Below are 12,050 nucleotides of genomic sequence, written 5' to 3'. Positions count from 1 at the left end.
GTTTTTTTCCAAGTCTTGTTGGACAGAATGGAGAGAAAAATATGAGCATGTTGTTATAAAGTCTGTGAAACTGAAGCAGCGGGGCCAAGTCCTGTATTTCTACTGAACACTGATCAGAACATTAAAATGAGACGAAACAGTTATTTTTATCTTATTAGCTGTAAAACACCTGAGCAGGCTGACAGGTGTGTCCTATTGAACTGATTATTGAAACAATCATCAATATCAATCAATCAATCAACAATCAATATCAGCTTTGTGTTTCGGCTGTTAAAACTGTGGCACCAACATGTCAGTGGATCAATTAAAGTTCCTCACCTGAGATGGAGATCAGGGTGTTGTTCATCACGTACACCCAGGTAGACCTGCGAGGAAACAGCTGCAGATACAAAACTGTCCGTCAGTGATTCATTCTGCAGAAACGAGTCTGAACCAGACGCTGCTGCAGTCTCCTGATCTGGACTACAAACCCTCCTGAACTGAAGGTGTTGTTTTTGTTGTTTTTCAACGTATAGATTTTATAAAATCTATACGTTGAGATACTTTGACAGCAGAGGACTGTAAACCAGGAGACGCCTTAACGATGAAGAGCAGAATCATGTACTGACACTAATGTTTGTGCAGATGGAGACTCAAGTCTGGACCTGATTCTGGACCAGATGCTGACAGTCTGCAGAGTAATGTGAGTCCTGCAGGTGTCTCACACCTTCACACAGCTGCTGTTTATCTGATTCAGTAACTGTGAAAAAATCAACACAAGACAGAACGACTGCAGTCTGCATAATTTCAGACCCAGGTTGCAGGCAGACCTTAATCAGCTGAGACTGCATCAGCTTGGTCAGGTGCAACTGTTGGACCTGGTGGTCCAATAGAGCTCTCCTGGTGGTTTTGTTTGAGTCTGGCTACAGTTTCCTTCCCCTCACCTGTTCCATACAGTTCTCATGCAGCTCATTCAGGTTGAGGCTGTAAATTCCCTCCTCAGCTCCAAAGAGCAGGTTCTGATCTGAAACACACAAATACAACCTCATCAGAAATACTGCGGTCGTGACAAAAACATCAGAGACTGATGGTATTAGACACGCATGGAAACCCGAACCCAAACCCTTCCTGGCTGAGCATCACTGAAGCAGCTGATGAACACAGCAGTCAGAGGTCCAGAGGTCATCCTACCTCTGGTGTCAGGGTTGATCCAGGAGGCAGCAGAGTGAATCTTCAGAGGACAGCCATTAAACACTTTGGAAAAACAAGCTCCCATCTGAGGAGAAACAGATAGCAGCTCATCTTTACAGTAAGCAGATTTCGGGTTCTGTTCAAACTGGATCAGCATCAAATTCCAACATCTCCATGTTTCTGGACCTCTCAGGTTCCTTCAGGGCTAAGTTCTTCATGATGTACTGAAACATTTAACAGTTGAGAAACAACAATCTGCATTACGGATGTTAAAAACTGACCATCATAAATCGTCCTGCAGTTAAATTGTGATCAATCAGCAGCTGCAGAATATTGATCACATCTCTCAGTCATCCTGCACTGAATCATACAAACTGTAGAAGTCTGAGTCTTCTCTCTGATGACAGGGCTGATAACAGTTGATGGTCAATCAGTTTCACAACATATAAAAACATCTGCAGACAATATTACAATGTATCTGTTACTTTATGGTTAGATTACACTCACTGTTTCCTGTCTGACCTGCTGGCTCCAAACCAGCTCTGAATCCAGCCTGAGATTGTCTGTAGGACCTGTCAGCACTTCAGAACCAGCTGTTTCCTCATTCAAATCTCTTCTTAGAATTACAATCCCTTGAGCTGTCATTCATATTATGATGTTTGTATTCTGTGTTTTAGTGTAACTCTGATATTCAGTTCAGTCTGAACAGGTGAGTTTCAGTCTGAACAGGTGAGTTTCAGTCTGAACAGATGAGCTTCAGTTTGAACAGGTGAGTTTCAGTCTGAACAGGTGAGTTTCCATCTTGAGCATTTTGAACTGCTTGAAGGATCAGGTACGTAAATGCATGACGTCAGTGTGTGTGTGTGTTTGTGTGTGTTGAGGACTTACGTGGACTTTAGGTGTAGGTGGGAGTCCTTTGCTGACTGGGTGCTGATGAGGAAACAAACTGATGTCAGTGTAACAACACAAAAAAACTATTTTATGGATCCAGGGCACAAACCCCATGATCAAGTGAGCAGTCTGATCTCATTCACATCACATTATCTCACTTTAGGTCACATTAGGTCACTATATGTCCCTGTAATAGCGACAGGACAGTCAATAACAAATCAAAATTAAAGCTGCAAGCAGTGATGAACGGGCGTTGGGGCATGCTGCCGTCAGGGTGTGCCACATAGATGTATTCAGGGCAAGACCCTCTACATGTTTGAGCAATTTCGAGTAGATGGCAAATTGTGTGTGGAAGTTATAATGAATTGATGGTTTTATGGCAAAGCATCTAAATGGACCGTGCCACCATGTGTGACGTAGGTGAACGCTTTTGATAAGTTTTGTCCACAGATGCTAGTTTATCAAATTTTTCTCATAGCCTTAGTGGTGCATGGGAAAGTAGTCACCTAAGTTTCATGTCATTGGGATAGACCAGTGTGGAGATATGCAACACTTTGTGTTTTGAGCAAAATGTTCAGGAAGTTATTCAATGACTTGAGTATTATTTGGTATATCAAAATTGTTTTAATAGCCTTTTGTCAGGAGAGTCCACAGATGCTGTGTGCAAAGTTTGGTGCATATGAGTGAAATGGCCTGGGAGGAGTTTGAAAAAGTAGGTTTGCGACATTTCGTGAATTTGCGGGTAAAAAAACGGAGGTGGAAATGGGCGTGTCCTATATGACTAGATTCAGCACAATTCTGTGAATATGTGGATATAAGGTTGTTGAACACACGACAAAGAGTTATAAGCCAAAATGCACTTTCCTTGTTTATAGCACTACCTAGTGGTGGAAATTGAGGATGACAATAGATTATGAAATTTTTCACCCGGTGTGATGTACCTTCCAAGTTTGGTGAGTTTTGGGTTATGTTCAGGCAGTGAAAAATGTGATCATTTGGGATGAAAAAATGGTCATTCCAAAAACAATAGGGACCTCGCAGGTCTCATAGGTCCCTAATAATCAATGTTTCCTCCTGGTCTGTTTGATTAAATCAGAACAAACATGGAGTCAGTCAACACTTTGATAAAAAACTTGTGAAGAAGCTTTGTTTATCAATAGTTATTAAAAAAAAAAAACTCAAACACATCTTTAAGTGAGGTCATTGTGGAAACAAAGTTTCACCATGATGCTTATAATGTTCCATCACAACATCAGTAAACATCAAAGTAAACATTAATGTGATGAAGTTGTCTTACAGGAGGAAGATGTTTCCCAGTGTGGACAGCAGGAGACGCTGCAGACTGCTGCTCAGAAGAGGACGGGCCATTCACTACAGACACAAAGATAGGACATCAGAGAGACTGAGGACACCTGGAGGAAGCTTCAGGTACCACAGTGTGTGATAATTACACCACGTGCCCATGAGGGGTGCAGGAGGTGTGTGAGGTCTACAGTTAGCCTACACAGCTTATAGTTAGCCTGACTGTCTGAAAGTTAGTCTACAGTTAGCATGACAGTTAGCCTACAGTTAGCCTGCCTGTTAGCCTCTAGTTAGCCTGACTGTCTGACAGTTAGTTTACAGTTAGCCTGACAGTTAGCCTACAGTTAGCCTGCCTGTTAGCCTATAGTTAGCCTGACTGTCTGACAGTTAGTTTACAGTTAGCCTGACAGTTAGCCTATAGTTAGCCTGACTGTCTGACAGTTAGCCTACAGTTAGCCTGCCTGTTAGCCTATAGTTAGCCTGACTGTCTGACAGTTAGCCTACAGTTAGCCTGTCTGTTAGCCTATAGTTAGCCTGACTGTCTGACAGTTTACAGTTAGCCTACAGTTAGAGAATGACCAACTGTCCTGGTTCTGTAGATCTCACCCAGACTGCTGAGTCTGTTGGGGTGCAGTTTTGGGGGTGGCGGCCTGGGCGGGCTGTGGGTGGCTGAGTGGACGGGGCTTTCTGACAGAGGATGATACTTTATGGTACCCTGGTCCTGGTTGCCATTGTGATCATGGTCAGGGAGCGGGGTGCCGTCCTGAAAGGGGGGGGGGAATGTTGTTTCTACCAGAAAATACCCAAACAGACAGAGAACAGGTCAAGGATAGGTGAGAGGTCACACCTGAGGGGGAGGAGCTTCAGGTTGCAGTGTTGAGTCTTTTATACTGAAAGAGACACAGAGGAACTTCCTGTGAGTCAATAGCCCCGTTCTCACTGCCGTTTGGAGGTTGGGATCCTGCGCCAATTCTCCACCTCTGTGTTAAAGTCTCGGAGGCGGCGAGGGGTGAAATTTTGCTCCGGCTCTGATCCGCCTCTGGAGGTAGAATCAGAGGACCAGTACTGGAGAACCGAACAAGTGTGAATGGATAAGCTGGCTTCGCATAGCGAGGACAGACAAGAGGACAGACAAGAGGACAGACAGGAGGAAAGACAGGAGGAAAGACAGGAGGACAGACAAGAGGACAGACAGGAGGACAAACAGGAGGGCGGACGCTTCTACATGTATACCTGCAGTATTTTTTTCCTCATAAGTGTCCAAAGACAGTTACAGTTACTGTTAATTGGTCCTGTAACGTTGCTTTGTGGTACATTTCTCTGTATTTAGTTGAGTGAAGGACCTGTGTGGTTAACAGACTGTCAGATTGACACACAGCAGCACCTTATCCATTCACACTGGTTCAGTTCGCCTCTGCTGCTCCTCTGATTCTACCCCTAGAAGTGGATCAGAGCTGCAGCAAAATTCACCCCTCGCCACATCTGAAACTTTTATACAGAAGATGCAGAGAATTGGCGCAGGATCCCCGATCACCTCTGGATCACACTCACTGCTGCATGTCGTCTCCATCCTCGTTGTCATGGCTATCTGCATCATCAGAGACCCCTGATTGGTCATCTTCATCCCATCCTCCCTTAAATACATCATCATCCTCTGTTTCACCTTCACCTACAGCCTCATCGACCAGGTGAGTCTCAAGACACCTGGAGGGAAAAACACCTGAGATTCAGTAAATTAACCTTTGAGTCTGAAATGTATCACCTATGCGATGTCACACCTGTCTGTATAGGCAGGTGTCTAATGACCTCACCTGATGACCTCACCTTCAGCTTGTTTCCAAGCTGATGTTTGTCTGAGTGTTACCACAGTGTGACCCTCAGTGAGGAGGTCAGAGGACGACACATTCAGACAGAAGAAGAGAGCGTGGTGGTGACCTGAGCTTAAATGTCAGCCGTCCACTTCAAACCTTCAGCGGCTGCATTTTATTCACCGTTAGCAAATATTCCAAAGTGCTCGAATGCAGCGTCTTTAAATTTTCATCACTCCTACCGCTGCTCCTCCACCTCCTCCACCTCCTCTGAGGGGAGCCATAAATTATTCACAGAGCTGAGGTCGACACTCCAATACACCGAACACAGTGATGGAGGAGAGAAACAGTGATGGAGGACAGAAACACAGTGATGGAGGAGAGAAACACAGTGATGGAGGAGAGAAACAGTGATGGAGGAGAGAAACACAGTGATGGAGGAGAGAAACAGTGATGGAGGACAGAAACACAGTGATGGAGGAGAGAAACACAGTGATGGAGGAGAGAAACGGTGATGGAGGAGAGAAACAGTGATGGAGGAGAGAAACGGTGATGGAGGAGAGAAACAGTGATGGAGGAGAGAAACTGTAATGGAGGAGAGAAACACAGTGATGGAGGAGAGAAACACAGTGATGGAGGAGAGAAACACTCGTGTGTCCAGCTGTGTGCTGTACCTGAGCGCAGCACACAGCTGAAACACCTCTCCGCACCAGCAGGTGGCGTCACTCTGTGTTCATTATCAAGTTATATGATCTCATTCATTTGTGCAGGCAGCCAACAGGAAGTCTCTACTGAGTGCGCTCTGTGTGAGGAGGCCTGTCAGGCGTGTTCAGTGATGTCATGATAGTTTGTCTCACCTGTTTCCACTGATGGATCCTGATGATGATGCTGCATCTTCATTCTCCATGTGCAGCTCCTGCAACACACACCCCCAACACACACACACACCAGCAGGCTTATTATTTTCATCCACCTTTTTTTTTTTTTTAACCATTGTTCTTTATTCCTATAAAAGCCTGCTGTACATAGTCAGTACAGCACAGGTGGAAACAGCTGATTGGATGGTAAAACGCTGCACCTGACTCAGCAACTTCCAACTGTGAGAGTCCCAACACACACACACACACAAACACTGCTGCAGCACTTAACAGCACTTTACCTCCGCATGGTCATGAGTAGTCTACATCTGTACAGCACACACACACACACACACACACACACACACACACACACACACACACACACACACACACACACACAGTACACACACAGAACCCCAGCAGCAACGGTTTCATTTGCTCTGTGTCAAACTGGTCGAAGCGGTCCTAATGGAACCACTGACACACCTCCAATCTGCTGATTGGCCCACATCACAATGTAATTAAGATCGAGCAGTTGTAGCAGAGCAGGAAGTGACATCACCCATCAGACAGGAAATGTTTATGAAGACGAGAAGAAAACAAAAAGAAAAATGGTGACTGTAAGCCATTCGTATAGTCACACTGTTAGCTGTCAGTAGACTGTTTGCGCATCAACTGTCAGTCAGTTAGCTGTAGTGGTAGCTTACAACTATCACAGTACTAATAATTAGCCAAGTTAGCCTGTTAGCATGAGCCTCAGTGTGTGTATCAGTACCAGGTTGGATCTTGCAGTGAAGTACAGCTCCTCCTCACAGTCCAGGAAACGATCTGAGTCTGTCTGTAAAGATGAGAGCAGTACCTGCTGAGTCATCACACACTGAACACACCTGTGGAGCTCTTCATCTTATTGTTGTTCTACTCTTCATTATTACTATCATGAAGTTCTTAGAACTGGTCGACTTGTTGCTGATGGAGGTTCAGGAGACTGGGATGTTTTACAGTGAAACATTTATTGAAGCTGGATTGTGGAGAAAATCTTCACTTTGTAGAGTCAGACTGAATACTCAACGGGAGTATTTAACCGTTAAAAGACCAACAAGAGTGTTCAAATAAGGTGACTCACTCATCTATACACATTACATATGAACCTTCTTTAGTAACAAGGTGACAAGAATTCTTGAGAAACTCCTTCTGGAACAGGATTCCAAGGATCATAAACAAACTGTGTATTTGTTCACAGTTCTGTGTCGATCACACTGCTGGTGCTGCACGCCTCTCAGCTGAGGCACAAATTAAAATTTAAAAGTAAAAAAGGGGTATCAAGAAAACTAGACCTACTGCCCAACTCTGTATCCCCACAGTACCACCTGAGGACCAAACACACTGACGGTGTCTGACGCTCGTGTTTTGAAGCCCACTGCTAAGAGGGGCGTCAAATTGCCACGACAGCTGTACACTGAAGTGTCAAATGAGGAGAGATTGTGAGGACACTGCTGTGAAATCTCTCATCAGTAAAAACCACATTCAGTTATGGTGAAAACTTATCCCAGTTCTGTAAAAACTGCGTCCATGTGAACATTTTCTGTGGAGAGTGTGAGCAGGTAGAGGAGAGGAGGCTGTCTGAGCCACAGACAGACATAGTATGTGTGTCCTGGATCCCTGGGCACAGCAGAGGCCATTATTAAGTATGTATAGTGTGTATGTGTGTGTGTATGTGTGTGTCACTGTACTTCCTCATGATGAGCTTCAGTCTCTTTTCTCAGGGGAGGATCAAATTTCATCTGATCAACTAAAAGAGAGACAACAAAACTTCATCATCAACATCATCTTAATCATCATCATCATCATCATTATCATAACCATCTTAACCATCTTCATCATCGTCATTAGCAAACAGGCAAACTCACAATTGATCTCAGACAGAGTTTTTCCTTCTCTGGTGTTTCCAGACAGAATCCTCTGAGGGACAGAGACGACCTGCACACAGACAGAAAGACTCTCAGCTGTTAGACTGTATTTCTCTACAGTACCGACTGTAGACTGTATAGAGGTGATTTATACAGTGTCCTTGTCCCGTCAGCAGAGGACACTTCATATTAAACAGCAGACCAGCATTTAAAGTGACAGCTGCAGATACTAAATGGAGTCTGAATGTCGTCCTTCAGTCAGCTGATTGGATGAAAACGCTGTCACAGGGTTGAGAGCAGGTCATAGTCAAACACAGTGAATCTGTTGACCTCTCAGCTGCAGGTTTTGATTATATGCTCACATGCTTTACTGTGTACTGTGTCACTATAGTCAAATGTTGGGGGATTAAATGTGACACTGGCCATCATCATCATCCTCAGCAGCAGCTGAGCTACAGCTGAACTGTTTCTGTTCTTTCAAATCAAATAACTTCTGAGTTATCACCATAACATTTAATTCAATGATCACATGTCAGGGAATTGACACATACCCTAACCCTAAATCTCATCTCATCCCTAAATCTAATCTCATTTTCCTCCGCTTGTCCATGAGGGTCGCGGGGATGTTACCACTTTTATCCCCCTTTTTCAAGGGGTCACAGGGTTACTGGAGCCTATCCCAGTTGTCTCTATGGGCGATGGCAGGGTACACCCTGGATGAGTGTCAGCTCATCACAGGGCCCTTACTGATGGCAGAGGCTGAAACACAAGGTGCCAACTGCATATCAGGAGCAATTTTGGGGTTCAACATCTTGCTCTAGTATACTTCAACACGTAGCTCAGTTCTGCCCCAGGGGAGCCGGAATTTGAACCAGCAACCTTCTGATCACTAGTTGACCTGTACTGAGCTGTAGCTCAGTGGGTAGAGCGGTTTGAGGATTTTCTATCAGTATTCAGTGTTTTTTCTATTCTAAAGCTAAAAACCAAGCCACAGTTCTCTGCTTTTCATCTGAGCTGAATCTTAAACAGGTTTCTTCCATCAGAGTTTCATCAGCGTTTCATCACATGGAGGATTTCACATTAAAGGGACAGGAGGACTTCCTGCTGCTCCCACAGACTCATACAGGGACATGTGGAGGCAATCTTAAACATCTCCGTATCTGAACAGTCATACATGTTTCGGTTCCGTTAGTCAGAGATGCACCTTTCAAAATAAGAGTCTCCTATTAATGTAACAGGAAATGCTCTTTTACTAACGAATATTTGCATATTATGGACAGAAAACAAACTTCATGCAAACTCTAAACACAAACTCAAACAAGGTCAAACTCAAACAGTGAAACAACGCAAACAAGTGGCCCAGCATCAATAATCATGAATATCATGACTATTGCAGCAGAGCATGCATTATTAAATGGATATTCTTTTAATTAATCAATGACTCTTACTGCCTTTGAAATGACAAAAGTCATCAGAGCACTCACTCACTCTCTTGATTAATATATTGACTTCACTGAATAGACTCATCACTCAGGAGAACAGCAGTTACCTGACAGTAGGTGAAGCTGTAGACAGAAAAAGAAAACAGGCAAATTATGATGTAGTCACATGACGCAGACAAGAACACAACTCTGAGGCCCGGATCACATGTACACGCTGTTATGGACAGAGATCAAGGATTCCCCAAGGTCCTGTTATGACCTGAGATTTCTCAAGATCTCGGTCACAGGTCAGCAGGAGCTACTGGTTGAACCTGTGATGTTCTCCCTTTTGGCCTCATCCCCCATATCTCAAACAAAGGAGAGGCCTGTAAAGAAAATCAAAAGCGTAACGAGTAGGGCCTCATCAACCTCAGGAATTTAAGAACAACGAAACTAAGCCAACACCCAAAAGGTCTGGCAAAATGTAATTCAAGTTACTGTCCATCCCCAAACTTTGACCTGTTCCCTATGTGGCTGCGGGCCATAAAACTCTGACAGGTTGACCATGATGTCACTCAGAGTTTAAAGGTCAGGAGACCCCACTGCATGTCGCAGTTCCAGGGTAAAGTGATGCTGTGAAGAGACTCCGGTTCCATTAAGCAGTTACCGTAAGGGTGTGATTTAATAAACGTTTTTCAATTTTGCTTGACCTAGGCTTCAGTTCTGTCCTCGCTGGATGAGACAGAGACTGTTTTTTTGTTTGTTTGTTTGTTTTTTGTTGGAATATTTTTCATCATTAAATAAAACATTCTGTGATCATTGGTTTATTGGAGAAGCAGATCCTCACTGATGACTCTGAATCCAAATCAGAAAGTGTTTGTGAGTATGATGACAGTGAAGGGAGTGTCATGGAGCCTATTGCTCAAATGAAGCTGAGATGAAGCTCAAGCTAGAGCAAAGAAGTTTTAGCGGGTGAGGATGGAGCTGGCTTACCAAGAAAGGTAAAGTGAAGAGGAGGAGGCCATTTGTTTGAGCAAGCTGGAACTTCAAGAGCTCCTTATCAAGTCAACAGTTTAGATTGAAACACTCTGATTTAGCTTAGAACAGTCGGCTTGTGCCACCATGTAATGAAAACGAAGTGGATGAGTGAGTTCAAGCGGGTTGCTAATACTTTGAAATGGCGAGTAGAGTTAAGGCCATTGCTATTCGAAATTGTGTTGGTTGGAAGAGCTGGAAGAGGTTGAAAGTGTTTATGCGTCTTTGCCCAGAGTTCAGATTATAAGACTGTGAATGAGGCTTTCCATCGTTCCTATGTGTTGGTACCAGAAGCATATAGGTACTCTACTCTGCAGTAAGCTCCTGGACATGCAGGTGAATGACTCGCTAGTCAGCTGGATTTGGGACTACCTCACGGGGCGGCCACAGTATGTGAGATTGCAGAGCGCCATCTCAGACACCGTACTGAGCAGCACGGGGGCTCCTCAGGGGACAGTTCTCTCGCCCTATCTGTTCACACTGTACACCTCGGACTTCAGGTACAGCTCACAATCCTGCCATCTGCATAAGTTTTCGGACGACTCTGCCATTGTGGGCTGTATCTCAGGGGATCAGGAAGCTGAATACCGAGGTGTGGTGGACAGCTTTGTAGAGTGGTGTGGACAGAACCACCTGCAGCTCAACACGGGGAAAACCAAAGAGCTGCGGGTGGACTTTAGGAAGAAGAGTAACCCTCCAAACCCTATCAACATCAAGGGTACTGATGTGGATATAGTGGACTGTTACAAGTATCTGGGGGTCCATATTGACAATAAACTAGACTGGACAGCCAACATCAATGCCCTCCATAAGAAAGGTCAGAGTCGCCTCTTTCTCCTGAGGAGACTCAGGTCTTTTAACGTATGCAGGACCATGTTGCAGATGTTCTACCACTCAGTTGTCTCCAGCGTCATCTTCTACGCTGTGGTGCGCTGGGGCAGCAGGGCTAAGACAGCCGATGCCAACAGGCCATCAGGAGAGCTGGCTCTGTCCTGGGAGTTGAACTGCAGTCTCTGGCAGAGGTGTCTGAGCAGAGGATGCTGAGGAAACTGCTCAACATCCTGGACAATACATCGCACCCCCTGCATGCAACACTGGACTCCTACTGCAGCACCTTCAGTCGCAGACTGAGAGCACCGAGGTTCTCCACAGAACGCCACAGGAGATCCTTTCTCCCTGTGGCCATCAAACTTTTTAACTCTTCCCCCTTCTCCATATAGGACAATGATAATATCCCTGCATGTCCACAAACACTTTAAGCTGCTGATTCGCACCTTATCTGCTATTACATGTAAATAGCTCATGTATCTGTATTTTTTATATTATATTTTTTATTTCTACTTGATTTGATTTATACTGTTTCCTTGTACTGCAACCCTGGCACAGCAATTTCCTTCGGGATTAATAAAGTCCTTATCTTATCTTAGGTAGAAGTTCCGAAGACTAACAATGAACGAGTCTCAAACTCACGTGGAATCACCAAGCACCAACACCAGACACCCATTACATCAGAACTCCCAGTTGCCTCTAAACCAGCCCCAACTTGGAAGTCAGCGATTGAAAGCTAAGTAGACTGTCACTACTGCCACACCAAAGGTTTGTGACTGCTCGGTCTCAGAGAGAAAAAAAACGTTAAGCCAAAAGCAGTAACTTTGC

At 44.5% G+C, this 12,050-nt stretch overlaps 1 protein-coding gene across 2 annotated transcripts in view; it reads right to left on the bottom strand.

The window, feature by feature from the left end:
- LOC119015271 (mitogen-activated protein kinase kinase kinase kinase 3-like) overlaps positions 1-12,050 on the bottom strand; it is a 41,585-nt gene that overhangs the window by 4,040 nt on the left and 25,495 nt on the right. For both annotated transcript variants that reach the window (XM_037091175.1, XM_037091139.1), the window contains exons 13-24: positions 7,939-8,008; positions 7,762-7,820; positions 6,807-6,869; positions 6,029-6,087; positions 4,915-5,067; positions 4,211-4,253; positions 3,970-4,126; positions 3,359-3,432; positions 2,059-2,100; positions 1,171-1,255; positions 924-1,003; positions 319-379 (exon numbers count right to left, since the gene is read on the bottom strand). In XM_037091175.1, the coding sequence (XP_036947070.1) occupies positions 319-379; positions 924-1,003; positions 1,171-1,255; positions 2,059-2,100; positions 3,359-3,432; positions 3,970-4,126; positions 4,211-4,253; positions 4,915-5,067; positions 6,029-6,087; positions 6,807-6,869; positions 7,762-7,820; positions 7,939-8,008 (946 nt within the window). The remainder of the gene's footprint in view (positions 1-318; positions 380-923; positions 1,004-1,170; positions 1,256-2,058; positions 2,101-3,358; positions 3,433-3,969; positions 4,127-4,210; positions 4,254-4,914; positions 5,068-6,028; positions 6,088-6,806; positions 6,870-7,761; positions 7,821-7,938; positions 8,009-12,050) is intronic.

The sequence above is a fragment of the Acanthopagrus latus genome, chromosome 1, assembly GCF_904848185.1.
Source record: "Acanthopagrus latus isolate v.2019 chromosome 1, fAcaLat1.1, whole genome shotgun sequence".
NCBI classification, from domain to species: Eukaryota; Metazoa; Chordata; class Actinopteri; order Spariformes; family Sparidae; genus Acanthopagrus; species Acanthopagrus latus.
This window is presented reverse-complemented; position numbering and strand designations above follow the sequence as displayed.